Here is a 22,054-nt window from a genome sequence, read left to right as displayed (position 1 = left end):
GACAAGCTACGATGAGCAACGACCCTGAACTGAAGACAACTGAGGACAACTTCAGTCACCGGTACCTGTCGCCGGTTGACGTAGGTTGACGTAGGTAGTCGCCAATGGAATTCACCGCAGTCAGCACCCGGCGACAACCAACATCACCTGGCGACAACCTGCGCCATCCTGGAGACAACCTACGACAGCACCTACGACAGGAGAAGACAAGCTACGTCAAGCCCACTGTCGCTGAAAAGTTTGAACATTTCAAAATCCAGCGGCAACCAGAAAAACGTTACGACTTTTTAGGGAACTTGAGGAAACCACTCACGATCATACAGGCGTCACCCCGCGACCATTTGGCGACAGCATGTAGTCGCCAAAAAAAAACCCTAAGTGGGGCAGGGGCTTTAAGTTCTCATGGATATTGAGCAGGAACAAAGTCATGGAGTTATATAGCACAGAAACAGGCCTTTTAGCCCAACTTGTCCCTTCCAACCAAGATGCCCTATCTACACTAGTCCCACCTGCCTGCATTTGGCCCATATCCTGCTAAACCTTTCCTATCCATGTACCTGTTCAAATATATTTTAAATGTTACCTGCCTCAACTAACTCCTCTGGTAACTTGTTCCATATTCCCACCACTCTCAGTGTGAAAATGCTGTGCCTCTGGATTATATCACATATCTTTCTCCTTTCACCTTAAATCTATGTCCTCTAGTTCTTGATTCCCCTTCTCTGGGTGAAAGCCTCTGAGGATTCTGGCTTTATCTTGCACTAAACGTTATTCCCTTATCATGTATCTGTTCATTGCGAATGGCTCGATTGTAATCACGTATAGACTTTCAATTGACTGGTGGGTACATGCAACAAAATCTTTTCACTGCACCTCGGTACACCTGACAATAAACTGAACTAAACTGGATTATGTCATGATTTTATAGACAATAGATTACCAAAGCGGTGCATTTATAACCAAAGGGATGCTGAGGAATCTTGAGATTGCAATCAGATTTCTTGAAGAAGTTCTTAATGGCCATGTATCCCCAAAGAAACATAACAGCTATCTGCAACACTGTGAGAAACTACCTAAAAATAGGTCTTGTGAACTTAGCAAGAGGAACAAGAATTTAAAAGATTAAACATGGTCTGTTTAACTATTATGCTTTGTACCTGAAATGCAATTGTAATGCAGGCCACTATCAACCTTGATATTATCAAAGTTATTATCTTCAAGGAAAGTATACAGACATTTTTTTGTTCATTAGAGGGGAGGACTTTATGTTGATTACTAATACAATGAACAATATATTCCACTTGAGCATAAAAGAGTTTATTTTCACATGATTTGGAAAAACATCATACAATGATAAGATGAGCTGAAGTGTTATTGTTGCTATCTTCCTTGTGTCTCCAAAGGTGGGTGCCTCCTTGGTTGGACTTTGTATAATCAATGGGTGAGTAGAGTTGTGGTTTACAATTCGAAGATTATCTTCTCAGTTCTGTTTTGTTAATGATCTCATCAGGAAGTAAATCAGACACAATATAGGTCAAGGGCGTGAACAAAAACTAAAAAATGAGCAGGTCTTTAGTCATGGCTATTTGATTGTGCAATAGCGGGCACTGTTAGAACCATGTTTTACACACCAATGTTTAATGTTTTACTTGTAATCATTAATGCAAATATCTTCTTTGAAGTAGAAACATGACCACATTCTATGAGTCATTTCTTTCAATGATTGCCGCTAATTTCAAAAGAGTTAACATTTCACATTGAAGAAAGGTCTCAACCCAAAACGCCACCCATTCCTTCTATCCAGAGATGCTGCCTGTTGTGCTGAGTTACTCCAGTATTCTGTGTCTATCTTCACACTGAAAGGCTTTGTTTTTACAGCAATATTCTCCAATGTGCATACATTTCTTCAAATACTTCTATTTTGAAACAGCTTTACACTCCCAACTTCAGCAAGGATAAATCACTGCAGGTTTATTGTTTCAGTCAATATGTGTGCTTTTAAATCACCCCTCTGTCATAAACCCTTCCTTCTCAATCATTTACAGTGGAGGCAATTGCCACGTCCAGTTTTGACTTTATTTGAACAGTGTTCTATCTTCTTGTGCATGCCTCTAGCTTAACTCTTTCCATACTGGCACTTTAGACATTTCATCATTCCTGATTGCTGCTCTAATTTGTTTAAGTTTTACTTGAGCTACTTGTGGCACTATGGCGCATCGGCAAAGTTGCTGCCTTACAGCGAATGCAGCGGCGGTGACCCGGGTTCCATCCCGATTACGGGTGCTGTCTATACGAAGTTTGTACGTTCTTCCCATGACCTGCGTGGGTTTTCTCCGAGAACTTCGGTTTCCTCCCACACTCTAAATATGTAGAGGTTTGTAGGTTAATTGGCTTGTTAAATGAAAAATTGTCTCTTGTTGGTGTAGTCTAATGTTAATATGCGGGGATTGCTGGTCGGCACGGACCCGGTGGGCCGAAGGGCCTGTGTCCGCGCTGTATCTCTAAACTAAACCAAACTAAACTAAACACATATTCACAAAAAATATGTTCTCACGCATTGAATTATTAAATGATACACCTGGGGCTTTATTTCATTATGCCAAGTATTTCTATTCTCAGTTTTATACATTTTTAATATCCACCAGATAGACTGTGATGACAAATATAACCTTCCTTCAACCTGTCTTTTAATTTGCCAAATTCAGAAGAAATAGGTTGTACTTGTTGAAAGCTTGGCTCTGTTAGTATCCAGTGATCATTACATAACTCACAGAGTTAGTTCATCATATAAGTGTTCTTTGAGCACTTTATTCCAATGAGTTGGCTGTCGAGAGTGGTTGTAAATTGAGTGCAGTCCAACAAGTGATTTAAAATGATTCCTTTTTATATCATTGACTTTAATAACTATAATGAAAATCCCACTTTAGATTCTCCGAAAGAATTCCATTCAACATTAAAGCTCTACATAAAGAGCTGCACACTGGCAGTGTGTTCCCAGACCACACAAGCTGTGAATGAATTATGATGGTTTCTCTCATGAGTGAAAGAACAAGAACAATGTGTTCTGTGGGGATTATTGGGTTGAAATTTAAAATGGTTCTGGAACACAAACCCTTTGTAGCAGCATCATGCTGGAAATGTGTTTCGTAAAATGGCCTTGACTTACTTCCTGGATTTTTTTAAAGAAAATGTTTTTGTAAAATCATATAGTTGCTCAATAGTGATTTGTGTTCTGGAACGATAGCCATTTTATTTTCAACTTAGTCATAGAGTCATAGAATGATATAGTGTGGAAACAGGCCCTTCGGCCCAACTCGCCAACACCGGCCAACAATGTCACAGCTACCCTAATCCCACTTGCCTGTGCTTGGTCCATATCCCTCCAAACCTGTCCTATCCATGTACCTGTCCAACTGTTTCTTAAACAATGGGATAGTCCCAGCCCCACCTACATCCTCTGGCAGCTTGTTCCATACAACCTCCATCCTCTGTGTGAAAAGGTTACCCCTCGGATTCCTATGAAATCTTTTCTCCTTCACCTTGAACCTATGTCCTCTGGTCTTCGATTCCCCCACTCTGGGTGAAACACTGTGCATCTACTCGATCTATTCCTCTCATGATTTTGTACACCTCTAGAAGATCTCCCCTCATCCTCCTGCGCTCCATGGAATAGAAACCCAACCTACTCAACCTCTCCCTATAGCTCACATCCTCTAGTCCTGGCAACATCCTCGTAAATCTTTTCGGACCCCTTTCAAGCTTGACAATATCTTTCCTATAACATGGTGCCCAGAACTGAATACAATATTCTAAATGCAGTCTCACCAACGTCTTATACAACTGCAACATGACCTTCCAACTTCTATACTCAATACTCTGACTGATGATAGCAGAGTATTAGATAAATTCTTTATCTAATAAAAAGATCTGCATTAGTTAAAGGCGTATTAGAGAAAACCAGCAATAGTGGAAAATATAACTTTAAACCTATCAATATGTGAAACAATTAAGTTAACGTTTTTGGGTTGTGATTGTGTACTGGAGACTCTAATGCCAGGTCTTTAACACCGTGTTAATTCACACACAAAGTCGCCTTGAGCCAAAATACGACTATGTAATAAGCTTAAGACAGACACAAAAGGCTGGGGTTAATCAGCGGGTCAGGCAGCATCTCTGGAGCAAAGGAATAGGTGACGTTTCAGGTCGAGAGCCTTCTTCAGACTAATAAGCTTGATCTTTGCACAGAATGTGAGCTATATAAATTGCCAGTTCAACGGTCACGCTCACCGCCGACGTGTGAGGTCTAATTATAATAAATCACAATAGTTGCAGTGGCATCATGTAGACAGGTATGGTTCAGGTTTTGTAGAAGTAACAAAGGAATGTTATGCACTCTTCTTTGAGATTTTTAGAGATACAGCGCGGAAATAGGCCCATCAGCCCTACGAGCCCGCACATCCCAACCAGCCATCCCCGCACATTAACACTATCCTACACACACTAGGGACAATTCGCACTCATACCAAACCAATTAACCTACAAACCTGTACGTCTTTGGAGTGTGGGCGGAAACCGAAGATCACAGAGAAAACCCACGCAGATCACGGGGATAATGTACAAACTCTGTACAGCCAGCACCCGTAGTCGGGATTGAATCCTGGGTCTCTGGTGCTGTAAGGCAGTAGCTCTACGGCTGCACCACTGTGCCACCAATGACAGGTGGCTACAGGTTTATCATCGTGGATTTACTTTGGCATCTAATCCAATATGAATTCCCCTAAAAGAAAAATATGTAGGCAGATCAAAGAATAATTAAATGCTTCAACCATTCCCACTGACAAATCTTCACTAATGTTTACATAAGGGATAAAGTAGAAAATATATTTTAGATTTAGATAATATTCAGAAGGTAACTGGAAGGCTGGTTGGACACAGAATTAGTAAAACAAATTATGTTTACCAACTTGATAAATAAAGATGAATTAGTTTCCACATTTGTAAGTTCAATAAACATTTTCATATCCTACATAAACATTAACTAATAAGTGTACTTGGATTTACAGGGCAGACCTTCAGCTGAAAAGCTGGCCGATCCACTCACACAGTAGAACTGATGCACTAGATAGAATGTGCTGCATTTTTTTTGCTGGTCTGTTTTTCGGCAAGAGCAGAACATGAGCCCAAACTTTCAAGTGCAAAGCAATAGATTTGCAGCTAACCAATACAACTGACGTTCCACTTTTCCCATGAGGAATCATGTGTAAGTTGGCTGTTAAAATAGACCAGTTTTCTGACGCATTAGTGTCTTAATGTGAACAAGGGCATTCTTTGGGGAATTCATCGCTGCCCTCTGCACTGAATTTCTACATCCTTGGGCCCTTCAACGTATTTGCAATAAATCTCAACGGGAGCATTCCTAATTACAGACAAGATTAGCTCTGCACATCACTTCAGTAAGGAATGCATAGGATGTCTTTCAGTTCATTGTGATTCGACCTTCCTTGGCTTGGGGCAAACCACATTTGCAGTTATGGATAGAGGATAGGGAGGAAGAAAGGGCAAGGGAGTCATCAGTCTCTTACCTGCGCAGAATCATAGGCTGAGAAAAAAGACCACCAGACAGACCATTGTGTCCATACAATCAGAAAATTAGATACCTTGAATAATGGAGGCACAGTGGCAGAACTTGTAAAATTGCTGCCTCACTTCCACGGTTACCCAGCTTATAGAAACATAGAAAATAGATGCAGGAGGAGGCCATTCAGCCCTTCGATCCAACACCAAAATTCATTGTGATCATGGCTGATCATCCACAATCAATAACCCATGCCTGCCTTCTCCCCGTACCCCTTGATTCCGCTAGCCCCAAGAGCTCTATCTAACTCTCTACTTTATCCCTTATGTAAACATTAGTGAAGATTTGTCAGTGAATTGGCCTCCAGTGAATTGGCCTCCACTGCCTTCTGTGGCAGAGAATTCCACAAATTCACAACTATCTGCGTGAAAAAGTATTTTCTCATCTCAGTTTTAAATGGCCTCCCCTTTATTCTTAGACTGTGGCCCCTGGTTCTGGACTCCTCCAACATTGGGAACATTTTTCTTTCATCTAATGTGTCCAGTCCTTTTATAATTTTATATGTTTCTATAAGATCCCCTCTCATCCAATCCAAGCCCAGTCTTTCCAATCTTTCCTCATATGACAGTCCCGCCATCTCGGGGATTATCCTCGTGAACCTACGCTGCACTCCCTCAATAGCAAGGATGTCCTTCCTTAAATTAGGAGACCAAAACTGCACACAATACTCCAGATGGTATCTCACTAGGGCCCTGTACAACTGCAGAAGGACCCCTTTACTCCTATACACAAATCCTCTCGTTATGAAGGCCAACATGCCATTAGCTTTCTTCACTGCCTGCTGTACCTGCATGTTGATTTCAGTGACTGGTGTACAAGGACACCCAGGTCTCGTTGCACTTCCCTTTTTCCTAATCTGACACCATTGAGATAATAATCTGCCTCCTTGTTCTTGCCCCTGAAGTGGATAACCTCACGTTTATCTACATTATACTGAATCTGCCATGCATCTGCCAACTCACTCAACCTGTCCAGGTCACCCTGCAACCTCCTGGCATCCTCTTCGCAGTTCACACTGCCACCCAGCTATGTGTCATCTGCAAATTTGCTAGTGTTACTTTTAATCCCATCATCTAAATCATTACCTCTGGTGATGTTTGTGACAGTTGACGTTTCCTCATGATACTCTAGCTTCCTCCCACATCGTTAAGACACGAAGGTTAGTAGCTGCATTGGTTGTCGTAGATTGTCAGTAGCCTACATGAGGGATAGAATCTGAGGAGAGATGATGGGAATAGGGGAAAAATAGAATAGGATTAGTGTATAAAGGTACAGGATGGCTGACGTGGACTAGATGGGCCGAATGACCTGTTTCCATGTTCTATGAATTTAATAGCACCCTCCAGCATCAGTGGTGAATCAATAGTCAATGGGGCTTAGTTGTCACATATGCAAATGCATAGTGAAATTACTTTTGCATAAATTACACATGCGGGCGTCGTCATGATTGGCACCATTATTCAAAGTCCAAAGTCTGGTTGGCCCGCGCACTCGATGTTCTTGATAGTTCCTGCAAACTAATGTCCCTCTCCTCTCGTTGCCCGGCCATCTTTGTGTCTCGGGGGGTGATTCCTGCAGCCTACCTGAAGGCGCTGTAGGCATCACCCTCCTACCAGTCGTTGCTCATTGCATCTGACTTCATCAGCTCCCTCCCGGTTAAACCGTCTGCTGAGCCTTTGGGTGGGTTCCCGATCCCGTCGACCGCGAGCCTTTCGGGCGAGGTCCAGCTGACCATGCGGATTCCCAGTGCCGCTGTCGACCACGTTGGACGAGTCGGGTCCGCTTGCCGGGAGTGTCCCAGCCCGCTGCTTCCAGACCTGTATCCTGCAGGGTACGCACTACATTTCAAATACATATACAAGCACTTTTTGAGTATTTCATCCCCACCATCCTTCCAAAACCGCAGCATCTTCTGGAAGGAAAACAGTAATTTCATCGCCTTTCTAATCCTTTAAATCTATGTCCCTTGGTTTTTGCCTCCACTTGAGGGAGATAGATCCTTCCTATCGTTCTACTTAGGCCCCTCATAATTCTGTACACTTCGGTTTAGCATCTCTTCTCCCTCCTGTGATTCAAGAGAAACAATCCAGCCTAAACAATTTCAGTCAATCAACTTTGTTTAAAGCTTCAAAAACTAACGCCTGGACGTAATTTACATTCTAACTAATAGAAGGAATTGCTTTGTTTCGTGGTTTCCGAGCAGAGCCAGCCCTGTTCTGTTGCCGAGGCCTTGCATTACTGTTCTTTGTGATGATCCATGCTGATCAGTTCAAAGCCGGAGTTCCAGCAGAAAACTGTGCCCTGGATGAAGATGGACAATGGTCATCGGTAGGACCGAAGCCCATGCCATTCAGCAGAATGTCTTCCAAAGTATCACCAAAATAAGCTGGTGTTCTGTCTGATTCATCTCCCCCCATTGTGCACATTGAACTTTGTCTCTGGAACTGGTGTGCTACAATACCGAGAACTATATTCTGCACTCTGTATCTATGTGCAGTTATCTGAAGATAGACACAAAATGTTGGAGTGACTCAGCGGGACAGGCAGCATCCCTGGACAGGAGGAATGGTTGACGTTTCTGGTCGAGACCCTTCTTCAAACTTGATTGGATATTATGCAATACAAAGTTTTTCACTATACCTCGATACACATGATAATAATAAACAAATCCTAAAATCTACCACAATTCCCGAGCTATTTGTTTAGCTTAGAGACACAGCACGGAAACATGCTCTTCGACCCGCCGGGTCCGCGCCAACCAGCGATCCCCGAACATTAACACTATCCTACACACACTAGGGACAATTTTTCATTTACCAAGCCAATTAACCTACAAACCTGTACGTCTTTGGAGTGTGGGAGGAGACCGAAGATCTCAGAGAAAACCCTCGCGGGTCACGGGGAGAACATACAAACTCCACATAGACAGCACCCATAGTCGGGATCGAACCCGGGTCTCCGGCGCAGCAACTCTACCGCTGCGCCACCGTGCCACAATGCTCAGAGAAATGCTGTCTAATTCAAATACTATTTGATTCATCGTAATCTGCCATCTTAACTGTAACACAGCTATTAAAAGATACTTTTGTAATATTCTCTTTCCAAAGAGAAAATGTGAAATATTAAAGAAAATAATGGAAGGTTATTTCTGCATGAGTGAACATTTTGCAATGTTGATTGTTTCCCTCAAGAACAAAGTTGAAACTTGATTGTGGTGCTGAATAATTATGGATTATTTAGGAGTCATCAGGACATTCAGAATCGTTGAGCCCATTCATAATTCTTCTCAACCTGTTTTTAAGTCTGACTAAAAAGGCCACGTTTAATAACGTTAGCCCTCCTTACCCAGTTGTACATATTTAGTTGTGGTCAGATTTATACCAAATCAACCATGATAACACTAATGGATTGTTCAATTAAGCCCAATTCAAACTTAATGTACAAAGATGCTGATCTCAGTGGTCTGTAAAGCATTTTTAAAAATGTCATTTATTTTCTCAAATGTAGTTTATATTTCATTATTTCAGGTTAGCAGAAGGTTCTGCAGCCAACGACACCTCAACCAACACCTCCAACTTTTCTATATTTTCTAAATTCATTACCAATGGCAGTCATTACTACATATTCTACATCTATGTGGGACTCTCAGACAGCTTCCTTGCACTTGGTGTGATTCGAGGACTGCCTTTGGTTCATACCCTTGTTACAGTCTCCAAGGACCTGCACAAACAAATGCTTCACTCAGTTCTCCAAGCACCCATGACTGCATTCAACAAGATGAAAGCAGGTAATAACTCTTATGAAATGGCTTACGCATGCAGCTTGTTTTTGGATGGGAGTTTTGGATTTCATTTATCAAACCTTTATGCAAAAATAGTATTCCTTAGATGAAAACTAGTTGATATCCATAGAAATCTAACCTGCATTCATTGGCTCTGCAAAGCTCGGAGAAAATAATAACAGGCTTTAGTGTGTTTGATAACGTATTACTTTCACCACAGGAAGTCATAGATTTATTGCCCTGTTTTCCTTGGTCAATTACACATACATCATTTATATTATAATTATTTAATGTTATATGAAATTATCTGAGATTATAGAGAACAGTTCAGTGCAATCTACTGATAGTCAACTCATATCCATTGTAATCCCCTACAGTAGTGTTATACGAGCTTTTGACTGAAGCAACATTTGTTAACATTTTCTTTACTATTAAATTTCAAAACCTAAAGGTTTGAATACTTTTGACCATGGTACGTCATTAGCAAAAGGTTTTAAAAATGATCTGGTGACAAAATCAATGGCTCTAGGGGAAATTATTGAAGATTGGAGTCCAAATCTTTCAACTGGATAATCGAACAATAAAAATAAGGAAGGAAATATTTTGATCTGATGGTTTTAATTTGATAATTTGTTTGATTTAGTTGTGCTTTAGCTTTCTGTGTGTACCACATAAATCTAACAATGTCACAAAGGCAGAAACCAAGTTACAGGGCAAGTAAATGAAGTATAACACATATAATTTAATTAACCTGTTACAAGATGCAAGTGACAGATTGATTTGCAAGATTGGCTTTTATTCCTGTGATCTGCAATTAAACTGAAGAGGAGTCAAAGTTGAAACCAGTGGCCTTATAAATCATTTGGGAAAGAAAGAGCATTGAATATTGGAATGCATAAATCTACATTTAACAAGAAACGTATTAACTAATAGCGATGCGGGGGACCTCTACACAACATTGGACTTGCGTCTTATCTGATAGGAATGAACTTGCTACTGTAATTGAATCTGACAAAAACAGGTCAAAATGAACACTATTTGTATATCAGTATTTTACCCTAGTGAAGCACTTCCTTCTGAATGATAAAAACCATAGCCCAGGCTTTTGCAGTGAAGTAGTATTTAGCTGAAATAGGTCACAATTACAATACTGAATATTTGTGTGAAGTATGATGCATGTGAAGCTAATCCAATGATGCACATGGAGATGTTACCAACTTTGATTCAATGTGATCTCGACATGAATAGGTTAATATACTTGTATGTTCTAGTCATTATGACACAGAGGAGACAATTCAGGCCATTGGATCTACACTGACTGTCAAAGAACTAACCTCTTAACCACACTCCTGCTTTCCTGATTTCCCTGGATCTCTGTAACTTATTGTCTATTAAACCCTCCTTTTTGATTCTATTTCCACTTACTTGCACTAAGGCACGATCTGGATGTGCCAATGAATCTACCAACATCTCTCTGTTGATGTGGAAGGAAAGTCGAGCATCAGAGGAAAGGCACAAGATGGGAGAATGTGCAATTTCCACATGAGATCAGGATTTAATCTAGATCTGCCTTGCACAAAAAAACATTTCTTTTTCAGGGAACTTTCTCCCATAACCAGCAATAGGAAAGCTTGATTATTAATAATACTTACATGTTCTGTTTTCAACACCATAAATTGGTTGCTGTTTTGATGAGCAGCACATTGAGCAGATTGCCAATGAGCAGCACAGTGGCACAGCTGGTAGAGTTGCTGCATTAGAGACCCAGGTGCAATCCTGACCTCAGGTGCTTTCTGTGTGGAGTCTGCATGTTCCTGTGTCCTTGAGACTGTGTCTATTTCCTCTGGGTGCTCCGGTTTCCTCTCACTTCCCAAAGCATGCAGGTTTGTAGGTTAATTGGTCTGTGTAAATTGTCCCGACTATGTAGGAAGAGGCTGCAAAAGTGGGATAACATCGAACTGGTAAGAACAGGTGATGGATGGATGGTTGGTGTAGACTTGGTGGGCCGAAGGGCCTATATTCATGATGTATCGTTCAATTAATGTAACAATGTAGATGCTAGTACTACAATGTAGGGTGTGTAAAAAGAGTAAAATGTCCTTTACAGTTGCATTGGTGCTCATTAGAAATTGATCTATAAGCATTTGGATACAATGAAAGAATTTGCGATGGTACTTAAGCAGATTTATGCCTTACCTTGAGCCTATTATTGTATTTAAAACAAAATGCAGTTAATTTTAGTGTTGTAGTGTATTGCTCATGAAGCATGGATGCTTCAAAACATGTTTCCATTTATTTCCATTTGCAGGCAGAATCCTAAACCGATTCATCAAAGACACTGCCATTATTGATGATGTGCTACCACTCACCGTCTTTGACTTTGTGCAGGTCAGACAATTTCAGATCAAACTCTTTCTATTTTCTCAAAAAAATTGTTGACGCTAAGATTGTTTTCATATTTAGAGTTGATCTTGCCATCATGTTCGGCACAGACATTGTGGGCCGAAGGGCCTATTCCTGTTCTATACTGTTCTATAGTCTATATCTAAAATGTGTATAGCTTGTACAATGACGTTATTTATCTAATTTTCGAGACTCCTGAATAAAGTGAGTTCAAATTACACACTAAGAATTTTTTTAAATGTAAATTCAGTTAAACAACTTCAAAATAAAACACTGACTAATGCTGATAGGGCTGCACTTGACTTGCCTATGTAGCAATCTGACAAACTATTTAGTCACTTTAAGTCTACAAGGATTTTTTTTAAATCAGCACAAGCACAACAGGTTTAAATGAAACATAAACAGATTTAAATGCACAGAAAAGTCTCTTAAAGGGGCTGTCCCACTGCGGCGACCTAATTGTCGATTTTAGAAGCGTTTAGGAGAGTTTGAAAAAGTGTCATGTAGAAGACCTCCTTCGACTATGTTGAAGACTAGCTTCGACTAACTTCGGGAAAATTGGACACCGAACAGTGGAGAGTGAAGACGACCTCCTTCGACCTCCCTTCAACTATGTTGAAGACTATCTACGACTATCTTCGACTACCTTCGAATACCTTAGACTACCATCGATTACCCACGAATAACATGCCGACCTACTTCGACTAAACCTACGTGTAAAAAAAAATATAGTTTTTTTCCATGGCGACATTTTACTCGCGGGCATTTTTCAGCATGTTGAAAAATACGCCGTGACCTAGCTGAGGCTTCAAGTGCGCTGGGACTACTCTTGAGCATGAAGGAGAGTTACAAAAACCTCCTTGGACCTCGCGTTGACCATGCTGCAAGTATGAGTCGAGGGCAAACTCGTCTGAACTCGCAGATTAGGTCGCCGCAGTGGGACAGGCCTCTTACAAAGTCGTAATGCTGCTGCATGTAAGAATTTCATTGTTCCGTTTCAGTACATATGACAATAAAACACATTATCTCGCCTCTTGACTCCTCTGTTTGCTCAATATCAAGAATGCATTTTCTCTGAGTGGGCAAACTACTCAAATCCAGGCTAATTTGGCCTGTATTTCACTGGCTTTGTCCCACTACCTACAATCATTACCCTCCTGAACTAACCACATCAAAAGACCCAAAATGCTAGTCACAAGGAACTGCAGTTGCTAGAGTCATAAACAAACCACACGGAATGCTGGAGTAACTCAATGGGTCGGGCAGCATCTCTGGGGGACATGGATAGGTGACGTTTTGGGTTGTGAACCTTCTTTAGACTGATTGTAGTAGGAGGTGGGAGAAAGCGGTAAGAGAGGCAGGGGCAGGGAAAAAAGTGATGGGTGGATACTAGGGTTGCCAACTGTACCGTATTAGCCGGGACATCCCGTATATTGGGCTAAATTGGTTTGTCCCATACGGGACCACCCTTGCCCCGTATTTGACTGCTACTACCATGTGCTCCTCAAATTACGATGGGGTTACGTTCCGATAAACCCATTGTAAATCGAAAATATCGTAAGTCGAAAATGCATTTAATACACCAAACCTTCCATCACCACAGTGTTCAGGGTTGGACCGCCAGGTGCTTGTGGGTTTTCATTCTCCGGGTTAGTTCCCCCCCACCTCTCTCTCCTCTTCATTCCTCTGCCTCTGGGAGTGTTTTTAATTTCACGTTTTAATGTATGAAATCTCTTTGGCGTCTCTCAACCGCCCACCTCACCCCCACTCCCACCAACGCCCCTGTTCGGTTGGAGCGCTCACTAATTCCCTGAGCACCGACGCCCCTTAAATCTCCCGAGTGCCATAGGCTGCAGGAGCGAACACACGGCAAATTGGCCCGGCCGGCAGGCAGCAGCTCTGAGATTTAATCAACCGGTCGGTCCATCATATCTGTTGCCATTCGATGTCCATCTCGCCTTCTGCGAGATTCCTCACAAGTCCCTGCCTCGTCGCTTCCTCCCATGGAAAGGCTAATACGGTTCACTTCATCCCGGGCGAGCACACCACCTTTTGTCCCTTATTTAGGAGTGAGAAAGTTGGCAACTCTAGTGGATACAGATGGGTGGACAAAGGCCGGAGATGAAAAGGAGACAAAAGGCTGTGAGGGGCGTGAATTGTGAGACTAGAGGATGGGAGGCAGTGACTTTGAACAACATACGAGAGGAAATGGATTGCCGAGTTCATGCCACATACAAACATTTCCTCTGGAAACTTTGACAGCCCTCAAAGGATTTAAAATGTCTTCAATGTATTTGTTGTTTAAATAATAGTAATAATTATTTAAATGAATATAAATCAATGAAAATACTTAAACTATTTTTAATTTAAGTAGTTTAAGCAAATCAGATATTTTTTCTAAAATTCCCTTCTCCTCTCCAATCTTTCTTCAATCTTTCTTCCCTTCTCTCCAATCTTCTCCTCTCCAATCTTTCCTGCAATTATATGATTCCTATTGGAATCTGAGGGTTTACAGGTCCTTCTCCAGTCTAACCTGGTACATGTGTAGGAAGGAACTGCAGATGCTGGTGTAAACTGAAGATAGACACAAAAAGCTGGTGTAACTCAGCGGGACAGGCAGCATCTCGGGAGAATGGGAATAGGTGAGGTTTCGGGTCGAGACTCTTCTTCAGACTGAGGGTCGGGAAAGGGAAACAAGAGATATAGACTGTGATATAGAGAGAGATACAGAACAAATGAATGAAAGATATGCAAAAAGTAATGATGATAAAGGAGACACCCCATGTGAGCTAGGATGAAAACAAGTTACAGACAATGAGACTCAACCTCGCTTTACCTCCCCCCGCCTGTCGCTTTACCTCCTTCCTTGCCTCCATTCAAGGACCCAAGCAGTCTTTCCAGGTGCGGCAGAAACCTGCTCCTCCTCCAACCTCATCTATTGCATCCGCTGCTCTAGATGTCAGCTGCTCTATATCGGCGAGACCAAGCGTAGGCTTGGCGATCGCTTCGCCCAACACCTCCGCTCAGTTCGCAATAACCAACCTGATCTCCCGGTGGCTCAGCACTTCAACTCCCCCTCCTATTCCCAATCCGACCTTTCTGTCCTGGGCCTCCTCCACGGCCAGAATGAGGCCCACCGTAAACTGGAGGAGCAGCACCTCATATTTCACTTGGGCAGTTTACACCCCAGCGGTATGAACATTGACTTCTCTCATTTCAGGTAGTCCCTGCTTTCTCCCTCCCCTTCGCAGCTCTTCTCAGCCCACTGTCTCTGCATCTTCCTTTCTTCTTCCCGTCCCCGCTCCACCCCACATCAGTCTGAAGAAGGGTCTCGACCCGAAACGTTGCCTTTTCCTTCACTCCATAGATGCTGCTCACCCGCTGAGTTTCTCCAGCATTTTTGTCTATCTTCGATTTTCCAGCATCTGCAGTTCCTTCTTAAACAAACATGAGACTCAACAAGATGAATTTGAAACTAGTACAATGACTTGGGTGGGGGAGTGACAGAGAGAGAGGGGATGCAAGGGTTACTTGAAGTTAGAGAAGTCAATATTCATACCTCTGGGGTGTAAGCTGTCCAAGCAAAATATGAAGTGCTGTTCCTCCAATTTGCGTTTGGCCTCACTCTGACAGTGGGGGAGGTTCCAGGACAGTGTAGGGGAAAGGGAAGGGGAATTAAAGTGTTTGACAAGCAGGAGGGAAAGAGAACACAAGCTCTAAAATTCCATGTCCAGTGCCATCAGAGGCTAGCCTGCATTAATAAGACTAAATCATTGTAATTCTGAATGGTTTCTGGCAAGCAGAGCGACTGGCATAAATCTATTAAAGGATGAAGTAAAACATTTATATAATACTATGCGTTGGTGAATACATAGTGTCTTCGCTTACATAAGCTAGGGCTTATTTAGAATATTGGGTTCCCCAAGTCTTTCTGATTTGAAAATATGTCACCTTACCCTTCTTTGTCAAAAGTACATCAACATTCTGGCACTTCAGTCCCAACTGCACCTTCAAACCAAGCAATGGTGCAGTGATGGAGTTCAGAAACTACTCAGAGACACTTTGAGATGATCGGCAAGTGTTGCCTTTGCTTGTACTGCCCACATCTCTTGAGTAGATAAGAACATCCACACAATATCCTGGAATGCCAGGTCGCAGGCTTCATTTTAATGTCATTCAACAGCAGTTTTACGGAGTGAATCTGTGAGGAAATAAAGAACCTACCACTGGGAGCAGCAAGTATCATTTGATCAAACCTAGGCAAGGTCTGCCTAAAAGTATTCGGACTAGAGATATCAGAGCATACTAGTTATTCTAATGGCCGGTTCTCACGGTGCGACCTGACGCAAGATGTCACCAGAGTGAAGTGGTCGTGGTCCAGCACGAGTTCCGCACGATATAACGGGGGGTAGATAAAGAGTTCCCACGGTACTCGGCAATTCTGTCATTTGTGCGAGTGACTTGTCCGTCTCCCGATCTTTCCCGTTAATCGTGAATGAACATCGTGGACTGTAGTGGACTGATGTCACTTTTTTTCACACACTATATAAATATCCTCCGTTCGTAGAATTGGCTCATTTGCAGACATGCCTATACAAAGTTGGTTCGAGTACAGGCTGGTTGTTATTTTCATTGACGCGCTGTATGCATTAGCGCAACATGTGCATCGAAAACGCTTGCGTGAAGGCAGAAGGGTGAGATTAATTAAAAAGAGAATTAAGAGGAAGTCTCACTGGGTTAAGCCCATGTTTCAACGGAGACCTCAATTTGGACAATATGAGCAACTGCTTAATGTGCTGTGCGAAGAGGGGAGGCAACAGCTACTGGGGAGGCAATCTCAAATCCACCTTGGTCACCCTCTCCCTGCTCCAAGGAGCCCACAGGCAGTGGTATCTCTGGCATCACCTCTTGCCTCTCCACCTGTCTCTCTTGCTGAGTCTCCGCCTCATTTACCTGCATGGCTAAAATATTTCCGACTTTCTTTGACCACTTTCTTTGCGCTTTTCTGAGAGGCATCTCTGCAAGTCTTACTGTGAAAAAGATTCTCAAACAATGACAATTAGGTGGGACGTCCTCGATGGACACATGGTCCATTGGCGACATTGTACTCACCTTATGTCCCCTCTGTCAAGCTTCCGGGTTTACCGTTCGCAGGAGTTCCCACGGTACCCGCAAGAGTCATTACGGATATCGCACGGATATCGCACTGGCATCTGCGTTCATACAATGTTGCAACGCTCACCAAAAAGTGCTCAAGTCACTCTTGGAGAAATTCAAAAATGTTTGAATTTTCTCCCGACCTTACAAAGTTACACGACTACCTGCCGTTAGCGCCACGGAGGTCCTCGGTGGTCCACGAATGCCGTACTGTTATCGCAGGAGGTTCCCACGATGTTAAACTCTTGTTAAGTCTTGCGTCAGGTCGCACCGTGAGAAAGCCCTTTTACCTTTGGACCTAGGTTATTAGGACCACCAAAGCGTTTACAACCCTAACAATTTAGCTATAGTTTGTATAAGATGATAATTTTGATAAATGAGAGGCAATATAATGACTTTGCGTTCCATTTGCAGTTGATACTGATCGTAGTGGGTGCCATCAGTGTGGTATCTGTTTTGCAACCGTACACTCTGCTGGCTGCGATCCCAGTCACTGTCATCTTCATTATGTTGAGGGATTACTTCCTCCGCACATCACAGCAGCTGAAACAGCTGGAATCTGAAGGTATGCATAAAGAGAGCAGATACTGATTGTTTAACCTTAAAGGGTGGCACAGCGGTAGAGTTGCTGCCTTGCAGCACCAGAGACCTGGTTTGATCCTGACTAAAGGGTGCCATTCTTTAACTGAGATTTTGTACGTTCCCCCCTGTGACCGTGTGGGTATTCTCTGGGTGCTACAGTTTCCTCCTACATTCCAAAACTGAATGTGTAGTTTAATATTCTTCTGTAAATTGTCCCTAGTCTGGAGGATAGAACTGCGGGTGATCGCTGGTCAGCACGTGCTTGGTGGGCCGAAGGGCCTGTTGCCTTGCTGCATCTCTAAACTAAACTAAAACCCTGCAATCTAGTAATCAATAGCTTCAGAATCATACACATGAGGACACTCTTTGTCCTGGTCTCCTGACCAAGGTACTGTTGCGGCATCTTTTATCCTAGTTTTAGCATATCAACGGAGATAAGAGATTTCTAGTGGTCCACAATACCTCCTTGGTGTCTAATGGGCCTCATTTGTAACCCACTCCCACTCAGGCTCATGCCTCAGTATCGATTCTTCATTATCTCAGTTAGTGTTATAGAAAGATACAGCAGAGAAACAGGTCCATTGAGTCTGGGCCAACTATCAACCACCCATTCACACTAATCCTCCATTAATCCTATTATCACTGCATGCTACCAACTCCCCCGCAGATTCTCCAATCAACATACACTCTAGGAGCAAGTTGTGGTGGCTAATTAACCCATCAACCTGCATATCTTTGGGGTGTGGGAGGAACCCGGAGGACAAGAGGACAAAAAACATGTGATAAAGTCAAAGTCAATTGTATTTGTCACATGGTGATAACATGGTGAACGTAAGAACTCCACACAGACAGTGCACAAGGTCAGGATTGAACCCAGCTCTCTGGTACTGTGAGGGAGCAGCACTGCCCGCTGCATTACTGGGCTACCAGCTGGGGAAGAATCGGGAAGTTGACAATGCAAAAACTGTTAAGAAATCTGCATTGATAAATCCAGTTGCTTTTTGGGCATTTTAAATATAGTTAGTGCTAGCTGAATTTTTCAAGTTCTTACACTATCTTGGTCAATCAAAATGGTAATGAATCAAGCTTGGTAGATTCCAAAGGCAGGTTTTGCCTCACAGTTTTCCCCACCTCCATTACCTTGGGCCTTGACCAAAGCTATCCCCTCCATTCCATACCCCGTGTCCAGGCTCATGGATCCCCCTGCCCTCTTCCTCCTCCAGCCCTGTAGCCCACCCAGAAAAAGAGTGCCCTGATTTTTCCTACCTGTAATCTGGTCACTTTACGCTGCAGTGATAATGAATGATGAAACAAACATCATTGCAAGGATGGATTTTATCCATTGTGCAACTCCAGGCTTTCTTTTTGAATTTATCCTTTATAGACATAATCAATTTTCGATATTTGATCTTTATAACCATAATGTTAATTGCTACCTTCACCAAATGTTTGTTTTTGCATAATAAATGAAAGTAAAATACTCCAAGTTCATGGACATTCATAATTCAGTTTATTGCAAAGAAGCGCTCAGAAATTTGAATCAGATCAGCAAAGCTCCAAATTCTTTCAATGTGTCTAAATACCACATTTTCATACTTAGTTTGGCTACTTAATCTCAAGGGTCTGGTGAGGCCATTCATGGAAAGAATGATAAAAGTATTAATGAGACAAGTAGTGAAGGCCAGGATAGTGAGCCAAATGTGTCACAGATGTGTCACCATCTTCATTTTTATTTAACTTTAGATTAGAGATACAGCGCAGAACCAGGCCCTTTGGCCCATCAAGTCCACACCGACCAGCGATACCCCCACACATTAACACTATCCTGCACTAGGGACATTTTTTTACATTAATACCGACAAACCTGTACGACTTTTGAGGAAACCGAGGTTCTCAGAGAAAACCCACGCGGTCACGGGGAGAACGTATAAGCTCCGTGTAGACAACCTCCCGTATCAAGGATGGAACCCGGGTCTCTGACGCTGTAAGGCAGAAGCTCTACCACTGCGCCACCATGCTATGTTGTCCCGCCGTCTGGTGCCATAATGCCGACTGAGAAGTCTTTTTAGAGGCAGACTCCTAATGCAAACGTCCAATTTAACCACATTTAACCGATCATTCTGCCAGGTGTTATGATATTTGATAATTCACTCACTAGCAGGTGAAAAATAATTACCAGTAAAATAGAAATTTATTTTATGGAAATTCTCCACTACTGTATTAACTGAAATCATAACTAGAGATCAGATTAATAACAATATCTGTGTTATCTCTCCTTGGTTATAGCTCGCAGCCCAATTTTCAGCCATCTCATCACGTCATTGAGGGGACTGTGGACAGTGAGAGCATTTGGCCGCCAGTCCTACTTTGAGACGCTTTTTCACAAGGCTTTGAACCTCCACACTGCAAACTGGTTTCTCTACCTCTCAACACTGCGCTGGTTCCAGATGAGGATTGACATTATATTTGTCCTCTTCTTTATTGCAGTTACTTTCATCTCCATAGCAACACACAGTAAGTTGGTGAGATAATACGAACGCATAAGCAGCACATTCATCAGCATCAAAGGGTAATGATGGGTTAACGTTCTCATCAGAAACCCACGCACCTTAATGGATATAATGGATCTTTTTCATGCTTATGTACTGAGGAGCACGGGGTCAAAGTTAATAAACGTAATGAGAGGGTAATAGCTACAAGAGGCCCCCTTCCCAGGCCTGGAACTTTTTTGCTATAACCTTGATTAAGGCAATCATTCTGGTAAACACTGGCCTTCATAAAATTAGATTAGATTAGATTAGATTAGATTCGTTTATTGTCATTCAGACCTTTCAGTCTGAACAAAATTTTGTTTCCCTGCAGTCATACATATAATTTAAAAAATGACAAAAACACACAATCAACACAAATTTAACATCCACCACAATGAGTTCACCAAACACCTCCTCACTGTGGTGGAAGGCAAAATCTTAAAGTCTCTGTCTCTTCCCTCTTTGTTCTCCCTCTGCGCCGAGGCGACGGTTCAAACTCCGCGGGTGGTAGCTGCCGCCGCCACAGCTCTGAGACCGAGTCGTGTCTCCGCTGCCGCTGCCTCCGCCACAGCTTCGGGGCCGAGTCAGGTCTCCGCCGCCTCCGCCACAGCTTCGGGGCCGAGTCGGGTCTCCGCTGCCGCTGCTGCTGCCACCACCGCCACAGCTTCGGGGCCGAGTCGGGTCTCCGCTACCGCTGCTGCTGCCGCTGCCGCCGCCACAGCTCCAGGACCGAGTCGGGTCTCCGCTGCTGCTGCCGCTGCCACAGCTCCAGGACCGAGTCGGGTCTCCGCTGCCGTTGCTGCCGCCGCCACCGCCACAGCTTCGGGGCCGAGTCGGGTCTCCGCTACCGCTGCTGCTGCCGCCGCTACAGCTTCGGGGCCGAGTCGGGTCTCCGCTACCGCTGCTGCTGCCGCCGCCACAGCTCCAGGACCGAGTCGGGTCTCCGCTGCTGCCGCTGCTGCTGCCGCCGCCGCCACAGCTCCAGGACCGAGTCGGGTCTCCGCTACCGCTGCTGCTGCCGCCACCGCCACAACTTCGGGGCCGAGTCGGGTCTCCGCTGCCACTGCTGCTGCCGCTGCTGCTGCCGCAGCCGCCACAGCTCCAGGACCGAGTCGGGTCTCCGCTGCTGCTGCCGCCGCCGCCACAGCTCCAGGACCGAGTCGGGTCTCCGCCGCTGCTGCTGCCGCCGCCGCCACAGCTTCGGTGCCGAGTCGGGTCTCCGCCGCTGCTGCTGCTGCTACAGCTCCGATGCCGCCAGCTCCGCAATTAGGCCTCGGGGCAGACGGAGACGGGGACGGGGAATACGACCGAAGAAAAAGTCGCATCCCCCGAAGGAAGAGACCAAAGCATGTTTCTCCCACCCCACCCACACACATACACAACTTAATAAAACAAAATTAACTAAAACATGACAAGGAACAAAACGAAAGAAAAAAAACAGACGGACTGCAGGTGGGCCGCAGCTGTTAAGCCAGCGCCGCCATCTTGAACATGGCGGCGTTCAAGGCCATTAGTGAAAGGAGCAGAACTAGGCCTTTCGTCCCATCAAGTCTATTCCGCCATTCAATCATGGCTGATCTATCTCTCCCTCCTAACCCCATTCTCCTGTCTTCTCCCCATAACCCCTGACACTCTTAACAATCAAGAATCTGTCTATCTCTGCCTTAAGTATATCCACTGATTTGGCCTCCACAGCCTTCTGTGGCAGTGGATTCCACAGATCCACCACCCACTGACTACAGAACTTCCTCCTCATCTCCTTCCTAAAGGAACTTCCTTTATTTTTGAGGCTGTGACCTCTGGTCGTAGACTCTCCCACTAGTGGAAACATCCTCTCCACATCCACTCTATCCAGGCCTTTCACTATTCTGTAAGTTTCAATGAGGTCCCCTCTCATTTTTCTAAACACCAGCGAGTACAGGCCCAGTGCCAGCAAGCGCTCAGCATATGATAACCTACTCATTC

The 22,054-nt window shown here is 43.7% G+C and overlaps 1 protein-coding gene across 1 annotated transcript in view; it reads left to right on the top strand.

Moving 5' to 3' along the window:
- cftr (CF transmembrane conductance regulator) overlaps positions 1–22,054 on the top strand; it is a 148,078-nt gene that overhangs the window by 110,753 nt on the left and 15,271 nt on the right. Inside the window, exons 16-20 of the mRNA XM_033038309.1 lie at positions 1,404–1,441; positions 9,163–9,422; positions 11,725–11,804; positions 17,391–17,541; positions 19,845–20,072. Of these exons, the coding sequence (XP_032894200.1) occupies positions 1,404–1,441; positions 9,163–9,422; positions 11,725–11,804; positions 17,391–17,541; positions 19,845–20,072 (757 nt within the window). The remainder of the gene's footprint in view (positions 1–1,403; positions 1,442–9,162; positions 9,423–11,724; positions 11,805–17,390; positions 17,542–19,844; positions 20,073–22,054) is intronic.

This window comes from Amblyraja radiata, chromosome 19 (genome assembly GCF_010909765.2).
Source record: "Amblyraja radiata isolate CabotCenter1 chromosome 19, sAmbRad1.1.pri, whole genome shotgun sequence".
Lineage (NCBI taxonomy): Eukaryota > Metazoa > Chordata > Chondrichthyes > Rajiformes > Rajidae > Amblyraja > Amblyraja radiata.
This window is presented reverse-complemented; position numbering and strand designations above follow the sequence as displayed.